The 23,698-nt window shown below is 38.3% G+C and overlaps 1 protein-coding gene across 1 annotated transcript in view; it reads right to left on the bottom strand.

Moving 5' to 3' along the window:
- Window positions 1-23,698, bottom strand: part of TXNL1 (thioredoxin like 1) — a gene marked incomplete at both ends in the record, with an annotated part of 34,567 nt that overhangs the window by 6,932 nt on the left and 3,937 nt on the right. The window contains 6 exons of the mRNA XM_080714751.1: window positions 37-141; window positions 3,379-3,551; window positions 5,673-5,742; window positions 7,421-7,543; window positions 11,812-11,985; window positions 16,295-16,391. Coding sequence (XP_080570877.1) covers window positions 37-141; window positions 3,379-3,551; window positions 5,673-5,742; window positions 7,421-7,543; window positions 11,812-11,985; window positions 16,295-16,391 — 742 coding nt within the window. The remainder of the gene's footprint in view (window positions 1-36; window positions 142-3,378; window positions 3,552-5,672; window positions 5,743-7,420; window positions 7,544-11,811; window positions 11,986-16,294; window positions 16,392-23,698) is intronic.

The following is a 23,698-nucleotide window of genomic DNA, read 5'->3' as shown; positions in this document are numbered from 1 at the left end:
AAGTACATTTTCTAATTATCATTTAAACAAACTTACTCGTTTGAAGTCATTCATATTTGTTGCCTGGACTGGAGTACCAATAAAAGTAAAATAGGAAATTCTTGTTGTTTCTTCTTCACCTTGATTAGACTGAACAAATATCTGCGCCAAAAGAAAAGAAGGGAAAGAATGATCATATTTATGACGACAATCCTAACTGATTCCGATCTAAGTTGCAGCATCACATCGACTAGCCTCTTAAGGTACCAACCATTAGCACCACGGTCCGCTTTGCTCTCCTCACCTCTGATTGTCATGGTGAGACACCCACACACACAAGTTCATGGAAACTTAGTGTGATGCTATGGAAAGTCATTAGTAAATTATTATTTTTTTTGGTGGTACTGGGGATGGAACCCAGGGGCTTTCTACCTCCAGGCTATCTATACTCCCAGACCTATTTTTTATATTTTATTTGGAAACAGGGTCTCACTAAGTTGTTGACAGCCTCACTAAGTAGCTGAGGCTGGATTCGAAACCTGTGCGATCCTCCTGTCTCAGCCTCCCAAGCACGGGGATTATAAGTGTCCGTCACCACACCCAGCATTAGTAAATTCTTTACAAAAGAATATGAGAATTCAAAGTATGAGATTCATGATTACAATGGGATGGACTGCTGTTAATAATTTTAGTAAAATCATAGTTTTTCACTGAGGAATATTCTTTGTGATATTAATGCATCCATTCTATTTCCTAGAATATTAAGAGAAAAAATAGTATTGGAAATCTGCTCCTAAAACTATACTATGTTCTCCATATTTCTTAAATCTTGACTTTGTGTTCTATTTTAAAACTCTACTCAGCATGTAAGAGATAGAAGCTTCAATAGCCATCATTTATGATATGCTGGGTTTTTTACTTTGCTTTTGTTCTTGCAGTGTTGAGCATCAAACCTGGCTTCATGCATTCCAGACAAGCAATCTGCCAGTAGGCTACATACACAGCGATATAATTTTTTAAAATGTGATACTCTAGATGCTGTCTGCTTAAAAGTATTGCCTTTCCTCATTTGGATGACATCTTTTTTTTTTTTTTTTACAGGTTTGGGGATGGAATCCAGGGCATTTGATCTTCGAGCTACACCCTCTGCCCTATTTTTTATTCTTTATTTTGAAACAGGGTCTGAGTTGCAGAGGGCCTCACTAAGTAGCTGAGGCTGTTGGCAAACCGCAATCCTCCAGTCTCAGCCTCCCAAATGCTGGGATTACAAGTGTGCGCCACCAGGCCTGGATTGGATGGCATACTTCTTTTATCCCACCTGATAGTCACTGGTGGTTTTTTTTGTTTTTTGCGGTACTGGGGAGAGAACGGAGGGGCATTCTACTTCTGAGTGGTGCCAGTCACATTTTTTATTCTTTATTTTGAAACACAGTCTGAGTTGCGAAGGGCCTCACTAAGTAGCTGAAGCTGTCCTCAAAGCCAGATCCTCCTCTCAGCCTCCCGGATGCTGAGATTGCAAGCGTGTGCCACCACACCCAGCTATACTGTTTTCATAGGCAACCAGAGATTCAATTCAAACTGAACTTACCATCAATTTAAAATCTATATAAGTAGACTATTAAACCAGTTCTTAGACTATTTATAATATATCTGCCCTTGGAACCTAGCACAACTGTTTAATGCTTTTAAAATTCATGTACTTTCTTTGTTTAGACTAATCAAAACTATTACAATTCCAATTTTATTATCAAAAAAAGTGACAGGCATGCCTTCTATGTCTTCATTAAAGTCACCAATTAAAATTCTGATTAAGACAGGACACAAAGCTAGGTGTGGTACATACTTGTAATCCTAATACTTGGGAGGCTGAGTCAGGAGGTTCACAGGTTCACAGCCAGCCTCAGTTACTTAATGAAGCCCTCCACAACTTAGTGAGACCCTGTTACAAAGAATAAAAAATCGGGCTGAAGGTGTACTTCAGTGGTAGAATGCCTCTGGGCTCAATCACTAGCAGCCCCCCCCCCCCCACACACACACACACAAAAAAAAAGCTAGTACATAGTCTTGAGGTTATTACAAAAAACAGAAAAAAATTACTCGGGACCTTTATCTAATAAACAAATACCTTCCTTTCCATCACAAAGTAAAATAAAAGATGTAAATTCGGGATATGTCACATTTACAAACAAAGTCAGAAGAATATTTGAAAACAGTGTTCAAAGATCAGTATAACTATTTTTTCAATTTCATTTGGATAGAATATTTCAAATACTTAACTGAACTTGACTATAATTCTTCCCATTACTACTAGGTAAACTGTAAGACACTGAAATTCTCTCTCATCTTTCTCTCCCTGAAGGATGGGGGACTGAAATGTGTTGGGTTTCAATACTAATATTCTCAAAATAATTAATAACTGATAAAAGTCAATTGATTTTTTTTTTTTTTTTTTTTGCGGGTCTGGGGATGGAACCCAGGGGCATTTGACCTTCGAGCTACACCCCCTGCCCTACTTTTTATTCTTTACTTTGAAACAGGGTCTCAGTGAGTTGCAGAGGGCCTCACCAAGTAGCTGAGGCTGTCCATGAGCCACGATCCTCCAGTCTCAGCCTCCCAAATGCTGGGACTACAAGTGTGCATCACCATACCCAGCTTCAATTGATTTTTATAAGTAGCATTTTGGAGGAATGGGGTATGACTGAGAAATTAAACCCAGAGGTGTTCGACTTCCAAGCTCTACCCTCAGCCCTTTTTAATTTTCTGCTTTGAAACAGGGTCTTGCTAAACTGCTGGGGCTAGCTTCAAATTTGAGATCCTTCCATCTCAGCCCCCCGAGTACTAAGATTATAGGTATGAGCCATCACACCTGACTTTTAAGTGTCATTTTTTATGTCAAAATTTAAAATACATCACCTAAAATTATCTCAGATAAAATATTCAGATATATATTAGGTAATTTTATAAAATGCAGAAGTACCATTTAAAAGTCATTTTTACTGATATCATGATCACCATACTATTAGAAACTCTAGACTTTAGCAAAGTCAGTAGCATTTTGATTACTCATTACAGATATGAAAGAAAACCGAAGATATCTACAGTTTAAGTATAAATGTTCTAGAATAAGCTTAACAGTTGTTTTCACATATGTGTATATGATTATATACATACACGCACCCACACACATATATATAAAACTAGTAAGCTGACAAGCCCACAAATATTTAAATGTCAACCTGTCCTTCTTTAGATTACATAGTTAAATTAAAAAAAATAGTCCATTATACATTCTTACTCATTTCAAAATGCTAGGCAAACAATTTTAAAAGATCATTTAGATCCATCTAGAATGCACTGTTATTCACAAACATGTTAAATATATCCAGATGAAAGACTTACAGTTACACTGTTAACATTCTGAAACTTAACATAACGAAGGGGAACGATGCCATCTTCTTTAATATCGTCCTCTGTGAGCTCCAGAGCTTGGGTCGGTTCACTTCTTTCTGCCTCTTCAAAATCCATAGACCGGGGCAGGTTGATAAAAATCTTCACATATTTAGGACCTTGACCTATAAAATGACAGAATAAACTGATATGCTAAAAAGTACAAGCGTACTATAATTTATCCCCGTTATCTAACAGGTCTAGCACACTCACTCTATACATACAGACACATGAGTGTGCACACATGAGAACAAATACACAAATATACACATTCCAAAATCTATCTACCTTTAGGGGCCTCCACTATTTATAAAAAAGTCTGAGTATCTCGACAAGCTTTATTTCTTCCCAATACACATTTACTGGTATGTTCTTATTTTAGCTAGCACTGCAGTAACTATCAAGAGTAGAAAATTAAAATACACATATACATGCATATGCACATATGTGCAGACACACACAGCCTCTGCCCTCAACTACAAGTAACATATTAGTTCTATACAAAACTAAACACCATTAGTGAGATAATGAAGGTGGCCATAGATTTTGACAGTGTATGCAGGCAAACAAATTTCCATTAAATGAACTAGGTCTTATAATCACCCCAAACTGGTACATTTTGTTATTTAAGAGTAAAGTATTGGTGACAACATTTAGCCAAAAGGGTATTAATCATAAATACTGTCATAAATCATAAATCATAATTTTCCATAATCATAAATCATAATTTCCCCTAGGAGCCGGGTGTGGTGGTGCACCACCACGCTTGTAATCCCTGCGCTTGGGAGGCTGAGACAGGAGGAACGCACAGGTTCGAAGCCACCCTGAGCTACTTAATGAGGCTCTCAGCAACTTAGACACTGTTTCCAAAGCCCCTGGGTTCCACCCTCAGTATCACAAAAAAAAAAAAAAAGGTGTTTAGCCAGGCGTGGTAGCGCATACTTATAATCCCAGCATTCAGAAGGCTGAGACGGGAGAATCGTGGTTCGCAGACAGCCTCAGCTACTTAGTGAAGTCCTCTGCAACTTTGTGAGACCCTGTTTCAAAATAAAGAATAAAAAATAGGGCTGGGGGTGTGGCTCAGAGGTCGAATGTTCTGGATTCCATCTCCAGACTTACAAACAAACAAACAAACAAACAAACAAAACTTCCCCTAGGAATTAAATTAGAAATGTGCTCTTCTAAGACAACAGATGTAGAATGCATTAAACCCTCATTCCTACAGCATTTGCTTATGTAAATACTTTGTACTTTCAGAATGAAAGTATAATTTTATTAATGAAAACTTGTTAACATTTGAACATTTAGATTCATAATGATAAGAAAATGCTACCTGATAAACAGGGCCTTCACTGCTTCTCCCAATGAATAAAGTCTTAGGCTCCATTCCCCTAGGCCCCTCTCACCGGGCATGGTGGCGCACACCTGTAATCCCAATACTTAGAAGACTGAGACAGGAGGATCATAGGTTAAAGACCTATACTCAGCAATGTAGGGAGATCCTTACCAACCTAAAGTCCCTGCTTCAGAAGCAGATTGTCCCCGGTTCAAACTCAAGTAACACATACCCACACACACTATAGCAACAAATGAAAGGCTGGACAAGAAGAATGCTGCTTTTTGTGTGTGGGGAGTACTTGGGATTGAACCCAGGGGCATTCTACCTATGAGATACATCCCCAGCCCTATTTTTTTTAATTCTTTATTTTGAAACAGGGTCTCACTAAGCTACAAAGGGCCTCACAAGTAGCCGAGACTGGCCACGAACCTGCGATCCTCTTATCTCAGCCTCCCAATTACTAGGATTATAATCATGCACCACTGTTCTTGGCTAAAATGCTTTATTTTAAAACAGAGAAATCCCATGTCTATGCAACCATGTTGACAGGCATAGTTATAAAGAACATGACACTATTAACACAGCAGAAATAAGAAAATCTGGAACCTCAATTCTGTTATTTAGAATGAAGAGGGCAGTTGAAATCAATCTCTCCTAGTTTTGATTCTAAAAATGGCTAGAAGGATTCTGTAGTTTGTACATTAAAATTTTTAAAATAAAAATGTTTAGAAATGAAATAAGCTAAAAGTCCCATTTCATTCCTAATCCCTAACAATTTGTCCATTCATCTAAATTCTCCCCAAAAATATTTTTACTCCTTTCCAAAACAAGGAATACCACTGTTTAAAAAAAGTGTTAGGTAATCTATTAGGTCGAGCAAAGTGGGAAACAGCTGTCTTTTACTCACCATTATCTGGCCCTTGAAATTTCATGGAATAAAGCTTAACTGGTTGATTGAATGCCACAGTAATAAGTAGCTGGGGGGAAAATAGTTTCATTATAAAAGGGCTCTTGAACACCTTGAATACACAAAATGCCTAAGCAGAATTAAAATAACAGAAACAGAAAAAACCTAGTTCATCTAACAAAACCAATGCATATGGAAAAATCAGTAAGTTGAAAGTAACATGATTAGATTGACATTTGAGAAATACCACCATCAATTATTTATGTAAGAGAATGACAAAAATTAATAAAATTACTAAAATTACGCATAAGAACCAAAGGTCTTGTGACCTATAAACTAGTAAGCAACTTGATTTCCAATTAATCAAATAAAACCCCCAATTTAAAATAAAATTTAAACTATGCATGACAGTATATAACAGCATTTTAAGAATGGTTTGTTAAGGATTTATCCATATAATGTGATAATCTGGAGATAATTCACAGGTTATACAGAGTCCTTAGATGGATTCTGATCCCATACCAAAAGAATAAAACTCTAAGGGCCTAGGGCTGTGGCTCTCTTGTAGAGACCCTGGCCCCAATCCCTAGCATCGCCCCCTCCCCACCACACCAGGAAGGAACAAAGGGAGGGACTTTTATAGTCCAATAGTAACTTCCAAACCTCCATTCTAAAGTTACTTAGCTGAATCTAGGCCACATAAGGGAACTGGGATCATTGCCAGGATACTACTCTCTTAGAATGTCTTGAGTCATTCATTCAACTTTTCTTCCAGCCAAAACTGATGTTAAATAACTATGTTCCTATACTGGAAGAAAGATTTCCCCTTGCTGTAGACAGTCCTGTTTAAATATATTATCACATTATACTATTCACAAAGAGCACAATGTGAATATTCTGAAACCTGTAGTATGAGAGCTCTAATGAGAAGAAAAACAGGGTTTAGATGTATAATTTCAGAATCATAATGGAATCTAAGAAAATCACTAGACTATTTCCTTTGGTCACACCACTACTTTTTACACTGAACCTTAATAGTGTGTCAAATAGTAGTAAGCATGACATAGAGAATTGGGCTGCTGGTGAAGAGCAGGAGACTAGAGAGCAGGAAACACAGCAAGTCAGCAAGACACCCTCTCAAAGCCAGTGAAGAATCATGTAACTCTTTAAAGAGAACCATGCAGATTTATAGTCTATAAAAATAACTGTTGTGACCAAGCACAAGATGAAACTACATTGGAGACACACCAGAGCCAACATAATAGAAATTAAAAATAATAACCAGATGAGGACGGCTTGAGGAAGGGTGTTATATCTGACTTCCTCTGTGACAAGGACACTACACAGGGAAGAACAGCAGAAACAGATCAGGTTTATATACGGGAATGAGGAGACAGCTGCATAGGGCACGCTAATCTGATTAGTCTACAATCCTCAGACACAAACTCATTTGGGTAGAATAAACTTAGAAGGCAGGTGGAGGATGAACAAAAGGGCCCGAGGGGTGATGGCCCAACTCAGCAGGGGGACAATCCAAGAGTTTTGTGATTTTCCTTAATAAAGCAGCAGAAAAAGGAAGTGTGCCTCCATGGTTACAGGACAGGAGTCGAGGACGCCGAAAGGCTAAGCAAACAAAAGGAAAACCTGAGCGCTAGGGACAGAGAAATGTAAGCCATGAGATGGGAACTGAAGACACAGCAGTCATAAACAGTGATACCCTACAAGCTTGAACTTAAGCATCTACTTACCTGTTCATCACAGTCAGATTCCAAAAAACTCATGTCTTTTCTTAAACAGTTGTCAAACCCATGTTCATCACTTTCATTAAGACATTCACAACCAGCCTTGTTAATAAAAGGCATTAAATCCATCTGAAAAAATAAATCAATACTTTAGAAAAGCATTTAGTCTTGGTATCGAAAAGTTAAAAATGTGAATCTGTGATCCTCTCCACATTAAGCAATTTAAAAAAATCTTTAAAATAGTTACTAAAGCTTTTTTGTGCATGTGGTACTAGAGATTAAACTGAGGTCTATTCTACCTCTGAGCTATACCCCTATCCCTCTTTATATTTTTTTGAAACAAGTTCTTGCTAAATTGCTCAGTGTTTCAATAAGTTGCTGAGGCTAGCCTTGAAACCTGGGATTCTCCTCAGTTTCCCAAGTACTGAAATTATAGGCAGGTGCCTCGATGCCCAAATATTACTAAAACCTTTACAACAGTCCTTTTATTTAAATATCTGACAGATCTACCACTAATTATTAAAGTCAAATCTAAGATAGAGCCGGGCTTGGTGGCACACGCTTGTAATCCCCGCGCTTGGGAGGTAAAGACAGAGGATTGCACAGGTTCGAAGCCAGCTGTGCTGGCTTAAGAGACCCTGTTTCCAAATAAAAATATAAAAAATAGGTGTCTTGGAGTGTAGCCCGGAGGTAGAAGGGTTTCCAGGAACCCCAGTACCACAAAAAAAAAAAAAAAAAAAATCTAAGATTAGTACACTCAAATAAACTAGAACTATTTTTGTACTGAGAATTGAACAGAGGAACATTCTACCTGAGTTACATCCTCAGCCCCTTCTCATCTGTGAAAGAGGGTCTAAGTTGCTCAGGCTAGCCTTGAACCTGTGATCCTTCTGTCTCTCAAGTACTGAGATGACAGTTTGTGAGCCGAGCTTCCTTAACGCCTTTTTCTTTCTTTTTTTTTTTGTGTGGAATTGAAGATTGAACCTAGGAGTATTCTACCCTCAAGCTATATCTCCAACCTATTTTTTATTCTTTATTTTGAAACAGAGTCTAAGTTGCACAGGGCCTTAATACATAGTTAAGGCAGGCTGCAACTCTACAATCCTCCTATTTCACCCTCCCAAGTACTGGAATTGTAAGCATGTGCCACCACATCTAGCTTATACTTTTTAAGTAACTATTTTAGAGTGAAAAAAATGCAAACTCAAATCTATAAGATAGGAAGAAAACCTATTTCCCTTATAACATCCAAATGGAAATGGAGCTCAGCTCCTTCCCTTGCTCTTAGGCTTTCTCTAGAACTTTCCTTCTTTGTAAGTGTTGTCTGTTTTTTAGAACATAGGGTCCTGTGAGACATCATGAAGTCTAACCTAAGGATGATCCTAACCTGGATGTAGCTAAGCCTAAGACCAACAAAACCTTAGACACAGGACACCAGGAGGTATATGGACTAAAACCAAAAGCAAGGGCGTGCTGACCATGAAGTTAAAATATACTGTCATAAGCCTCTGCCGTGTGGGTCAGGATGGTAATGGTTGTCTAGGCTGTTTTTCAGAACTTGAGGCAGCTTCTATCTATAGTTCAAGACACTTGAAACCACTAACTTCACTGGGGCATGTGAAGTATCCAGTAGGTGACTTCTTAATTTCAGATTATGCTAACTCCTCCTTTTCTGAACATCCACCTACATAGTCATGAAGTATTATACACAAAGCACCAATTACTTCACTCTTCCTTACCTCCAGTTAACCTAGCCCATGACTTATTTTTTGTGTGTGTGTATGTGTGGTATTGGGAGGAAACCCAGGGCTATTTCCTCCAGTCTACACCCCCAGACCTATTTATATTTTATTTGGAAACAGGGTCTCACTAATTTGCTGAGAACCTCACTAAGTAGCTGAGGCTGGCTTCAAACCTGTGCAATCCTCCTGTCTCAGCCTCCCAAGTGCTGGGATTACAAGTGTGCGCCACCACGCCGGCTTTGCCCCATGACTTAGACCACCCTGCTTTGTTAGTCCAAAAATATCCCCAAACTCTGTCCTCAGGCTGGCAGACCTGATTCGTGCTCTCCATTTCCACATGGCTGCACTGCACATAAATTTGTTCTCTTTTGCAAAGCTCATCATTTCAATGATGGTATACTACATGACATGCAAAGTGGGCCTGGCTTGATAGTTACCAACCCTGACGTAAACATGTTCATACTTTCTAATTAGATGTTACAGTTTTAAATTATAGCTCTATCTTACATAAATACTAACTGTACTACCCTATTTTAAAATAATTAATGCTAGAATCACTTGTTAACACTTTCTGACATTCCCTCTCATGCACACTAACAATCTCTCATATTTGCATTATTAGTGTCTCCTATTTGGCATGAAATTAAGGGATTTAAAGAAAGGACTTGTAAACCAGGCATGGTGGCAAACATCTGTAATCCCAGTACCTGGGAGACTGAGACAAAGAATCATAGGCTCAAGGATAGCCTCAGCAATATAGCAAGACTCTTGCCAAATAGCAAGAGCCTAGTCAAGACCCAAGACAAAAAAGTAAATAGGGCTGGGGGTGTAGCTCAGAGGTAGAATGCCCGAGTTTAATACTCAGTACTCAAAGGACTTATTTAGCTCCATTATGTAGTTCTACTTTAATATACCTGATATTAATTATATGAACTTTAACGTGAGGTAATGTTTATTTTTTAAATTTCATCCTTTAAAAAATTTCACGAAAACTCATTCTGAGGCCGGGCGTGGTGGCGCACGCTTGTAATCCCCGCGCTTGGGAGGCGGAGACAAGAGGATCGTGCAGGTTCGAAGCCAGCCTCTCTGGCTTAAGAGACCCTGTTTCCAAATAAAAGAAATATAAAAAATAGGTCTGGGAGTGTAGTCCGGAGGTAAAAGGGTTTCCAGGAACCCCAGTACCACCAAAACAAAAAACAAAAAAAAACAAAAAAAACAAAAACCCCCTCATTTTGTGATTGGCTAATACATAAACTTATTAAACAGAAAAATTAATATATATATATACACACAATTAGTATGCAGAATTTACATAAACAAATATCCTACCATGAAGTAGGACTTCTGACCTTTGCTTCCTTCCTGAATCACCTTCAAACTATAAACTGTAATTACTCACACTATGTAGTTTTCAAACACTGCTCATTAACTTACTATGTAAAATAAGTTACTCCTAAAACTTAGAAAAATGCACATGATACTTAAGTCAAATTTGATTCTAAAAAAAGAGCAAAAACTAGACTTTTAAGTTGAATGGCAGAAAAGAGGGATGTATTTTATTTATTTATCATATTGGTGCTGGGGATTGAACCCAGGGGTATTTACCTCCAAGTTATACTTCCAGCCCTTTTTATTTTTTATTTTGAAACAAAGTCTCACTAAGTTGCTGAGACTGGCCTAGAACCTGCGATCCTCCTATCTCAACCTCCCAAGTACTGGGATTAGAAGCATGTACCACCACGCCCGATTTACATTTTTAAAGATAGAGAAAACTATAGAAAATAAGTGGCAAGAAAAGGAGTTTAGTATATAATAATCACACATCATTTACGTAATTGTTAAAAAGTAGAACATTACTGGGCATGGAAGCACACACTTGTAATTCCCGCGCTTGGGAGGCTGAGACAGAAGGATCGCACAGATTCAAAGCCAGCCTCAGCTACTTAGTGAGGCCCTCAGCAACTTAGTGAGACCCTGTTTCCAAATAAAAATAGAAAATAGGTGTGGGAGTATAGCCCAGAGGTAGAAAGCCTCTGGGTTCCAACCCCACAACCCCAGTACCACCCCCACCCAAAAAATAAAAAAAGTAGAACATTTCCCAATGTATATTTCTTTACTTTTTGTAGGAAAAAATATAAAGCATTAAAATATAGCTATATATATATATATATATATATATATATTTTTTTTTTTTTTTTTTTTTTTTTTTTTTTTTTTTTGGTGGTACTGGGGTTCCTGGAAACCCTTCTCCGAACTACACTCCCAAAAGTATTTTATATTTTTTGGAAACAGGGTCTCTTAAGCCAGCGAGGCTGGCTTCGAACCAGCGTGATCCTCCTGTCTCTTCACCTCCCAAGCATGGGATTACAAGTATGCGCCACCACGCCTGGCAAAATATAGCTATTTAAACACTTCAGAAAGCAGATGAAAAACAACCACAAAAATTTAGCAGAGAAATTTAGGAAAAAAGTAGCTAGGCTTAAGGTTACAACACAGACATATACACAGACAAAACGCATCAACTTTGGTTTGAAAGTCCTTAATGAAAGTGTTCTGAATTAGTAAGAGGTAATATATGAAAACATTCAATTTTATTTTAGCCAGATTAACAAATGTAAGCCATTATGTTATAATTTCACTTTTCCTTCTACATACATAGCCTTTTGGAATATCTGAGTCCTCATTGCTTCCAGGGTCGTTTTCTAAGTGCTGCTTGATTTTTTCTTCTAATCCCACAGCATCTGCTCCTTGATATTGATCAATTCTCACTTTGTTTCGGAAAAATAAAAATGTAGGTGTTGCTGATATGTTGTTGGTAGCAGCTGTTCCCTACAATTAACAAATTAAACGTTACAATTTTAAACAAACCTTAACCACCACTTTGAAAACTCATTCCACATCTTTATGGAAGTTGAATATCACAAAAACTAACTAAAAGCATGTAAAATAATGTATTGCTAATTGTTAAGAAAAAGTAGACCCATTTCCATTGGGGCATAGCCACATTACCCTTAACACATGATAAAGAAAAGCCCTTAGCCAGGCGTGGTGGCATATGCTTGTAATCCCAGCATTTGGGAGGCTTAGATTAGAGGATTGTGGTTCGAGAACAGCCTCAGCTACTTAGTGAGGCCTTCTGCAGCTTGGTGAGACCCTGTTTCAAAATAAAGAATAAAAAATAGGGCAGGGGGTGTAACTTGGAGGTCAAATGCCCCTGGGTTCCACCTCCAGACCCACAAAAAAAAAAAAAAAAAAAAAAAAAGAAAAAAAGAAAAGAAAAGCCCTTAGAGCTGGGCATGGTGGCACAAACCTGTGAATCCCAGTCCTTGTGAGACTCAGGAAGGAGGCCAGCCTCAGCACTTAGTAAACCCTGTTTCAAAATAAAAAATTAAGCTGGGCATGGTGGTACTGTACCCCTGTGATCCCAGTACTTGAGAGGCTGAGACAGGAGGATTTCACCTCTGAATTCAATCCTCAGTACCACTAAAAATAATAATAATAATGAGAGGTAAAATGCCTCTGGGTATAGCTCCTAGCAACACACACACCCACATGCATGTGCATGCATATGCGGTGGGGTGGTACTGGGGACTGTACCTCAGAGTTACGTCCTTAGCCCTTTTTATTCTTATTTTTAAATATGATCTTACTATGTTACCACATGCTGGCTGCTGGCCTTGAACCTGTCCTGTCTTAGCCTCGCAAGTACTGGGATTACAGAAGTATAATACTATGCCCACCTTTGCTATATGTTTTAAAGAAAAAAAAAAACACAGAAATAATCTAGGGATGACTTATCTAAGCTTAAGTGACCTGTTAAACAGTATTACTCCAGGGCTCGGCGTGGTGGCGCACGCTTGTAATTCCAGTGCTTGTGAGACAGGAGGATCACACAGGTTCAAAGCCAGCCTCAGCTACTTAGTTAGACCCTGTTTCCAAATAAAATATAAAAATAGGTCTGGGAGCCGGGCATGGTGGTGCACACTTGTAATCCCAGCACCTGGGGGAACTGAGAAAGGAGGATCACACAAGCTCGAAGGCAGCCTCGGCTATTTAGCGAGGCTCTCAGCAACATAGTGAGACCCTGTTTCCAAATAAAGTATAAAATAGGTCTGGAAATATAGCCCTGGGTTCCACCCCCAGTGCCACCAAAATAAAAAAATAAGACTAAAAAATAGGGTTAGGGTGTAGCTTGGAGGTAGAATACCCCTGGGTTCCACCCCCAGTACCAAACACACACAAAAAAATTAGGTCTGGGAGTATAGCCTGGAGGTAGAAACTACACTGGGTTCCACCCTCAGTACCACAAAAAAAAAAAGTACTACCAAAAACTATGATTGACCTGTTAAAAAAAAGTACTATCCAAAGAACTGTAAGACATAAATGGGTCATATATGTAATTTAAAAATTTCCAACATCTGTAATAAAAAAGTAGAAACAGGTAAAATCAGTAACATACTTTAGTAAACATAATCAACATAAAGATAGTGAGATATCTAGTCAGGCATGGTGGTGCAGGCTTGTAAGATGGGAGGCTGAGACCAGAGGATTGCAGTTCACGGACAGCCTCAGCTATTTAGTGAGGCCCTCTGCAACTCAGTGAGATATCTTACATTTTTTCTCTCATAAACCTGAAAACTCTAATGTATATTTTATTCTTTCTGAACATCTCAATTTGGATTTACCGTATTTCAAGTGCTCAAAAATACTTGTAGCAAGTGGCTTCCATAACCAAGTGGCACAGTTCAAAAAGAAAGCAATTTCAGATTAGGGACAGTGAATACTTAAAATAAGGCTCAGAGATGCAGTCCAATAACTTGTGACATAAGTACTGAAACAGAAGGCTGGACTGTGGTGCACATCTGTAATCCCAGTACTTGGGAGCCTCGGGCAGGGGGCAGGAGATCTCAGGTTCCAGGCCAGCCTCAGAAACTCTGCAAGACCCTTGGGAAACTTAGATCTTGTTTCAAAGTAAAACATAAAAGCAGGAGTGGCAGCGCAGGCTTGTAATCTCAGTCCTTGGGAGGCTGAGACAGGAGGATCTCAGGCTTGCAGTCAGCCTCAGCTACTTAGTGAGGCCCTCTGAAACTTAGTGAGACCCTCTTTTAAAATAAAGAATGAAAAATAGGGTTGTGGGTATAGCTCAGAGGTAGAATTCCCCTCAGTTCAATCCCAAGTACCACCAAATAAATAAACAAACAAGCAAATAAACATAAAAAGGACTTGGGGAATAGCTCAGAAGCAGAATGCCCCTGGTTCAATCCCCAATAAATAAATAAGTAAATAGGTACTGAAACATATCTGTGTAATGCAGGACGTATGCTAACTCTCCAAACCACTAATTACAAACTACTTGTATTTTCTTTTTTTTCTTTTTTGGTGGTACTAGGGGTGGAACCCAGAGGCTTTCTACCTCCGGGCTATACTCCCAGACCTTTTTTATATTTTTATTTGGAAACAGGGTCTCACTAAGTTGCTGAAAGCCTCACTAAGTAGCTGAGGCTGGCTTTAAACCTGTGCGATCCTCCTGTCTCAGCCTCCCAAGCACGAGGATTACAAGCGTGCGCCACCACGCCCGGCTCAAACTACTTATATTTTCTAACATTTTGCACACTTAGAAATAAAGATAAATCCTCACCAAAACTAAACAAAAAGGTAGCTATGGTGCTACAAAGCTAATTCTTTATGAAAACTAAATATGCTACATTTAGCATATGAAGGAGCCTTACAGAATTCCTTTTTCCTTAACAATTCCCCATATTTGTACATATATAAATAAAGAAATGTCATACACCAATCCCAACTAAGTCATCAGGGCAATTTACCTATAAACTGTGGCTCAATTAACAGTAAAAAAATTTTATTTTATTTATTTATTTATTTTTTTGCGGGTCTAGGGATGGAACCCAGGGGGCATTTGACCTCTGAGCTATGCCCCTGCCCTAATATTTATTCTTTATTTTGAAACCGGGTCTCACCGAGTTGCAGAGGGCCTCACTAAGTAGCTGAGGCTGTCCACGAACCGCGATCCTCCAGGTCTCAGCCTCCCGAATGCTGGGATTACAAGCGTGCGCCACCAGGCCCAGCGTAATCAACATTTTAAAACTTCTGCTGAACCAGGGCATGGTGGCTGAGGCTCATGACTGTAATCCCCACACTTGGGAGGCTGAGACAGGAAGATCACACAGGTTCGAAGCCAGCCTTAGCTGACTTAAAAGACCCTGTTTCCAAATAAAATATAAAATAGGTCTGGGAGTGTAGCCTAGAAGAAGGCCCTAAGTTCCACACCCAGTACCACCAAAAAAAAAAAAAAAAAAAAAAAAAAGAGTTAAAAATAGGGTTGAGGGTATAGCTCAGAGGTAGAATGCCTCCAAGTTCCACCCTCAGTACAAAAAAAAAAAAACAACAACTTCTGCAGAGTATGCAGCTTTAGAGATAGATCACAAAAGAATCAGTTCAAATCAAACGATAACTGAGAATTCCATTTTGACTTTATAATTCTTTAGTAGAAAAATAATTCTAAATATACAAAGATTAAAAAATATAAAACAGAATGGCTAGTTCCTGTTACTTTAACCATATCATACTAATTTTATATCAGAAAAAAGTTTATAGTTAATAGGTATTTTTTTGTGTGTGTGTGTGGTATTGAGGGTAGAACCCAGGGGCTTTTCTACCTCCAGGTTATACTCCCAGACCTATTTTATACTTTATTTGGAAACAGGGTCTCATTAAGTTGCTAAGAGCTTCACTAAGTAGCTGAGGTTGGCTTCAAACCTGTGTGATCCTCCTGTCTCAGTTTCCCAAGGGCTAGGATTATAAGCATGAGCCACCACGCCCGGCTTATTCTTTATTTTGAAACACTAAGTTATGGAGGGCCTCACCAAGTAGCTGAGGCTGTCCGTGAACTGTGAACCTCCTGTCTCAGCCTCCTGAATGCTGGGATTACAAGCATGCGCCACCACGCCCGGCTTTATAGTTAATAGTAATATGCTACTTTTAACTAGTGTAGCCAAAATGATATTCATAATACTATTTTCCTATCTTCTAAGGAAAAAATATGTGCATAAAGAGATACTGCTATTAACACTGGATGTAAACAGATTCAAAAGTAAAAGAAAAGATTCTTCTTCCGTACTTGACATTGATGGACATCTACTTCCAAGAAAACAGCCTGTGGATACTTATTACTCATTGAACTGAATGCTGGGGCGATCCTCAAACACGGTCCACACCTGTGAGCAAAGGGAAAGACATTCAGTACAGGACACCAAAGACTGTGCTAATCTATATTCTGAAAGCACTTGTCAACCAGAACAAAACGAAACAAGCTGTACTCCTGGCTTTAAACTCTTTAGTCTTGTCTACTGGGTTCCTTATTTACACTTGTATCAATACCACATTGTCTTAATAAATACAGAGCATTTTATTAGGTCTCAGGCAGGTCTAATATTTTTAACTTTGTTAAATATTGTCTATTATTTCCAACTTTGTTCTCATAAAGATAAATTAAAGAAAAAACTAAATAAATGAATATACTTTATTTTATAAATTGGAAAACTCAATGTTGCCAAAACAGCAGTTCTCCTCAATTTGGTAGTTAAAATTGATGTACAATTTCAGAGGTTTTCTTTAAGAAATTAACAAGTTTAAACTCTAAAACTTAAATGAAAACACCAAAGCTAAGCATTTTGAGACTCAAAACTGAGGACATTAAATTGTCGTGTGTGTGTGTGTGTGTGTGTGTGTGTGTGTGTGTGCGCGCGCGCGCGCATGTGTTACTAAGGATTGAACCAAAGGGCATTCTAACTCTGACCTATACCCCCAGCCCTATTTTTTATTCTTTATTTTGAAACAGGGTCTCACTGAGTTGCAGAGGGCCTCACTAAGTAGCTGAGGTTGGCTTTGAACCTGCGAGATCCTCCTATCTCAGCCTCCCAAGTACTGGGATTACAAGCGTGCACCACCACACCCGGCATAATGGCATCTTTTGATGCACAAAAGGTCTTAATATTTGTAAATGTACTTAATGAGGCAGAACAGATAAAATAAGTATTGTTAAAAATATGCAGCAACTAGCCCAGTACAGTGCCACACACATGTAATTCTCAGTATTTGGATGGCTGAGATAGGAGAATCACTGGCTTAAAAGTCAGCCTCAGCAACTTAACAAGACCCCAAAATAGGGCTGAATGCCCTCGGGCTCAATCCCTGGTACCCTCCCCCACTACACACACACACACACACACAAATATGGAGCAAATGAACTTTCATATACTGTTTGTGACTGCATACTAGTGGGGGGAGAGATTGGCAGTATCTACTTCAGCTAGATATATGCTTACTTATGGATTCCTAGAATATATAAATTTAAGGCATTAAAAAAAGTTGAAAGCTAGTAATATTCCTAACAGTAAAAATTAGAAACTACTAAGATTTGTATCAACAGTACAAAAGGTTAAGTTATAGCTACTGGTACAATGAAATACTAGGCAATAATAAAAAAAAAAAGATCACCAAAAATGAGGAAAGAAATCTACTAGAATAGTATACTTGCCAGACGTGGTGGAGCACACCTGTAATCCTAACACCTGGGAAGTTGAGACACAGGATCACTTGTTTAAGGCCATTCTCAGCAAATTAGTGATGGGCTTGTAGCTCAGGAGTAGAATGCCCCTGGGTTCAATCCCCAGTAACAAAACAACAACAAAGAGTATATACTGTATGTATACTATATTCATTCCATTTATATACAATTCAAACCATACAAATGAGTAAATGGTATTATAAATTAGGAAAATAGTTACCATTGTGAGATTTAGTGACAGAAGAAAGACTTCTGGAAACTAGTAATATTTGTTTGTCTGGCAGGTAACTACATGGATTATATTCATTTTGTGAAAATTTACTGAAGTGTACATTTATAGTATCTCAATAAAAGTACAAGGAACTAGAAAAAGAATCTTTAGCAGACAGGAATGTAAGGAAAAGCAAATGCTAAAACACAAATGAAAACAAATGTTGAACTCAAATTATGAACAACTCTGCCTTCTTAACATTTTATCAGCAATTTGTCCTGGGTCATCATGAAACCTCCCACCCAAAAGCTAAGAAAATAACAATGAAGTTCTTAAATATTAAATTTGATGCTTCTGAAGATTTTTGGATTAAATGATCTTTGGGCTCAGAATCAATTATAAATAAACACACAGAGTCAACTAGAACTATACCTATGATCACACTTTAAGACTATATATGAACTGAGTGTGGTGGCACAGGCTTGTAATCCCAGTACTTAGGAGGCTGAGAAAGGAGGACCATAGGTTCAAAGCCAGCCCCAGCAATTTAGCAAGACGCTGTTTCCAAATAAAAAAATAAAATGGGTCTGAGTAGGTGTAGCCTGGAGGTAGAATGCCCCTGGATTCCATCCCCAGTACTATTAAAAAAAAAAAAAAAAAAAAAAGACTACCTATGTATGAAAATACATATTTAAAAATTAGGACAATTTATTATTTACTTCTGCAAATTTGCAACTGGAAAAGGAAGACAATTTAGAGGCTATTTTTAAGTATCCATAACTCTGCATCCTGTTGTTTTATGAACAGGTATTTTTATTTTAAAATATTAAATGAGTTGAAAATATAGAATTTAATATCATTTGAATATGTATCACAAGTGACACAGGTACTTACAACATAACCATTCCTGAAAACTGCCCTTCTTCAAAGGCATGCAACTCAATATGAGAATAACATGAGCATTCAAGAGTAAACACATTTCAGCTCGGCGTGGTGGTGCACACTTGTGATACCAGCATTTGGGAGGCTGAAACAAGAGGATCACGGTTCACAGAGAGCCACAGCTACTTAAATGAGGCCCTTTACAACTCAGTGAGATGCTTTCAAAATGAAGAATAAAAAGTAGTGCTGGGGGATGCAGCTGGGAGGTAGAATGCCCCTGGGTTCCATCCTCAACAATGCAAAAAAAAAAAAAAAAAAAAAAAAAAGCCAGGCATGGTGGCACACGCTTGTAATCCCCATGCTTGGGAGGCAGAGACAGGAGGATCACGCAGGTTCGAAGCCAGCCTTGCTGATTTAAGAAACCCTGTTTCCAAACAAAAATATAAAATAGGTCTGGGAGAGAAGGGTTCCATCGCCAGTACCACCAAAAAAAAAAAAAAAAAAGAAAGAAAGAAAAAAAAAAGTAAACACATTTCAAAGCTGGGAATGTAGCTCTAGCTCAGTGGTACAAGGCTCTGAGACCAATTCCCAGCACCCTCCTCCACTCTCAAAAAAGGGAATAAATTCCCATTATTAGATAAAATCATGAAAAAGTCACATATTTTTTGGTATCAAGTGAAAAACAGTTTCTCTCAAACCTTTTCCAGTTCTAAAGTATTATACCCTCAAGTATGTGTGAATTTCAGGATTATATTTTTTCTCTCTTTTGTAAAGACCTTGATTATCAACTCTAAAACTAGTCAAGGATTTTTTTTTTTTTTTCAATATTGGGGATGGAACCCAGGGGCATTCTATCTCTGAGCTACTCCCCCAGCCCTATTTTTTTTTTTCGTGTTTTTATTTTTGAAACAGGGTCTCACTGAGTTGCAAAGGGCCTAAGTAGCTGAGGCTGTCCGCGAACTAAGATCCTCCTGTCTTGAGTGCACCATCATGCCCAGCTTGGATTAGGATTTTTCATCTTGTCACTAAAGGGTCCAGAGAGTCACAGATGGAGGAGAGAGTATTTTTCTATCCTAACCCTACTTTTTTTTTTTTTTTTCAGTACTGAGGATTGAATTCAGGGGCATTCTACCTCCAAGCTACACCCCCAGCCCTATTTTTCATTCTTTATTTTAAGAGAGGGCCTAAGTACCTGAAAATGTCCGTGAACCTGGGTCCTCCTGTCTCAGCCTTCCAAATGCTGGGATTACAAGCATGTCCCACCACACCCAGCTAAAACCTCTTCTTTAACCACAAGTTTGTTTGGTCCAATATATAAAAAAGATATGTAAAAAGACTTTTAAGTTGTTTCTGAGAAGAAAATACAGTAAGCAAACCTCTAACTTTCTACAATATATAAAGAACCAAACCCACAAAATTTGAAAACTGATATAACTTAAAAAAAAAAAAACTGCCTTATAAGAACTGAAGACCAAACAAGTTAAATGGCTTATCAGTACCAAACACCCTAGTAAGTGGCAGAGTCCCAATTAGAATGGGTAATTGCTAAGTCCAATCCAAGAGCAGCCTTCTTTGCAAGCACCATATTAGGTTCTTTTCAATAAATATTTTCTTTACAGCTATAAGGTAAATTCTATTTTATGAATTTGCTAACTGATCTTCCCTACTTGCCAGTGCTCTATCTTCAGAAATAGTCTTTTTGAGATGGTTAAGTGGTAAAGAAAATGTATGTGTTCTCTAAAGTCACATTTAAAAGTTTGTCTGCAGCATATAACTTCAAAACAGGCAACTTCTAAATGTACTTTACTTATTAATGGGTAGATATAACCATAACTGGTTCCTTTAATTACATGAAATAGGTAGCATTTACTGGATACTTATTAGATGTTACATAATTCACAAGATCTTGTTACCTTAGTTAAGCTTTAGAAATCAAAAGAACAAAGTACTGAGCTAGAATTCAAACCCAGATCTCATCTCTAACAAAAACTCTAAAACAGCAATCTCTACCATGTCTTTTGTTATTTCTAAATTTAAAGCCAAGGTCAAATTAGTTATATGCTCTTGAAGACACGCAAGTTGTAATATCACGATTCCATTTTCATAAGTTTAAATCTAGGCAAAACTAATCTGTACTTTTATAATTCAAGAATAATGAACAGGAGCCTGGTGGATGTGGAGATTTAGGGAGCTGACAATATGCTATACTTTACTTAAATATGCTTTGGTTAATTTTTACAATAAAAAATAAACTTTCACTAGGTGTGATGGCACACACCTAGTAATCCCAGAACTTGGGAGGCTGAGACAAGAAGATCACACAGGTTCAAGACCAGTCTCAGCACTTTAACAAGACATTCAATAACCTAGAATATCCTGTTTCAAAACAAAAAATAAAAAGGAATGGGTTATAGCTCGAAGGCAGAATGTCCCTGAGTTCAATCCCCAGTAACACAAAAAATGAAAACTAAAAAGTATAAATTAAACTCAATTAAAAAGTTTACTTCAAAGCCGGGCGTGGTGGCATACACTTGTAATCCCAGCATTCCGAAGGCAGAGACCAGAGAATACTGGTTTGCTGACAGCCTCATCTACTTAGTGAGCCCTTTGCAACTCAGTGAGACCCTGTTTCAAAAAACAAAAAAAGACTAAAAAATAGGGCTGGGGGTGTAACTCGGAGGTACAATGCCCCTGGGTTTCATCCTCAGTACTGTGGGGGGAAAAAAGATGAAGTAAAAATATTAGCCGGTCATGGTGGTGCACACTTGTAATCCCAGAATTTTGGAGGCTGAGATAGGAGGATTGTGCAGGTTTGAAGCCAGCCTCAGCTACTTAGTGAGGACCTTTGTAACTCAGTGAGACTGTTTCAAAATAAAGAATAAAAAATAGGGGTGGGGATGGCACTTGGAGATAGAACGCCCCTGGGTTCCATCCCCAATACCGCAAAAAAAAAAAAAAAAAAAAAGAGAACAACAACAAAAAAAAACTTTACTTCACTAACATTTAGCTGCCTGGTTCCTACAAATTATTAAGCCTGTTAACTTTGCATTCTGAGAAACCACCTTCAGTCCTCATCAATTTTGCAAGATGTGAATAACATGTTATTTTTATAATTAATGTATTATTTGGACAAGCTACCATAACCACAACTCAACATTCAAGAGCATATACTGACATGCTTCCTGGTTGGTAATAACAATATCTCAACTACTACAGAGTAATAAATGCTTTAAGAAAACTGAATATATGATAAACATTGTCTACAAAAGGAACATAATTCACAATTTCAAGATAAATACCATTCATACTACTTAACGGGAGAGAAAATGTAAATTCTTTTAACCTAAGAGTCTACCCACAAACCATTAACAACAAAACGGGCACTGCTGATGGGCACTGCTGATAACTACTAACATGTACCCGGGCATATTTAAGAAATTTGAAGACCCTTGTTTTAAAAATATTACCAAGGCCGGGCGTGGTGGTGCACGCTTGTAATCCCCGCGCTTGGGAGGCTGAGACAGGAGGATCGCATGGGTTGGAAGCCAGCCTCAGCTACTCAGTGAGGCTTCCAGCAACTTAGTGAGACTCTGTTTCCAAATAAAATATAAAAAAGGTCTGTGAGTATAGCCCGGAGGTAGAAAGCCTCTGGGTTCTACCCCCAGTACCACAAAATAAATAAATAAATAAATAATAAAAATAAATAAAAATATTAACAAAATATATAACTCACATATGTATAAATTCTCGTTATTTAAACAACATAGATAGGCTACATGTCATTATTCTCATCTTACAGGTAGAGAAAATATCGGAGTAGAGGAACTGCCCACAGGTTTAAGATTAGCTTGCAGGCACAGCTGGAGTTAAATAATTCAAAGCAACATGTACTGAAACTGAATGGAAAACAAAGACTAAAAGGGATCCTACTACGCCAAGGTCCAGAGTAGTGTTATTGATACACAGTAGCCAAGGGGAACACAACCCAAATGCCAATCAACAGATGAATGGCTACACCAAGTGCAGTAAACAGTGGCATGTGGTAAGCAGCCATAAAACGGAATGATACGTTGATGCTTGCTACAATACAAATGGACCATGGAGCCATTATACTAAGAAATTAAGTCAGAAAAGAAAAGGGACAAATACTGTTACAAGTTCACCCATATCAAGCGCTTAAAATAGGCAAATTCTTACAAGGACTAACAGATCACCAGGGGCAGGTGGGTGGGTGCAGGTATCACCTATTGAGCTGTCCCTCTAGAGAAGTGATGATGGTGAGTTACTGTTTAATTGGGTATAGAGTTTTTGTCTGGGATAATGAAAAGATTCTAGGAAATCATGGTGATGGTAGTACAACACTGTGAATGTGTCTATGCTAAAATGGCCAATTTATATTCTATATATTTTACCATTTAAAAAAAAAACAAAAAATACTGGAGAACCATTGAAGACGCTTAAACAGAAGAACAGTCTACATATTTGTGTGTGTGTGTGTGTGTGTGTGTGTGTGTGTGTGTGTGTGTGTGTTTTGCAGTACTGGGGATTGAATACAGGGGCAGTCTACCTTCGAGCTACACCCCCAGTCCTATTTTTACTCTTTAGTTTGAAACACGGTCTCAGTAAGTTGTGGAGGGCCTCAGCGAGCAGCTGAGGCTAGTCTCAAATCCACGATCTTTCTGTCTCAGCCTCCCAAGTACTAGGATTACAAGCCTGCACCACCACGCCTGGCTTACACATTGTTTTAATAAAGTATTTTAGGAGCCAGGTGTGGTGGTACACGCTTATTATCCCAGCATTCGGGAGGCTGAGACTAGAGGATCGCGGTTCATGGACAGCCTCAGCTACTTGGTGAAGCCCTC

Source organism: Muscardinus avellanarius (genome assembly GCF_963383645.1).
Source record: "Muscardinus avellanarius genome assembly, chromosome: 17".
NCBI lineage: Eukaryota > Metazoa > Chordata > Mammalia > Rodentia > Gliridae > Muscardinus > Muscardinus avellanarius.
The sequence above is the reverse complement of the archived record's forward strand: the minus strand, read 5'-3'. Positions and strand labels throughout refer to the sequence as shown.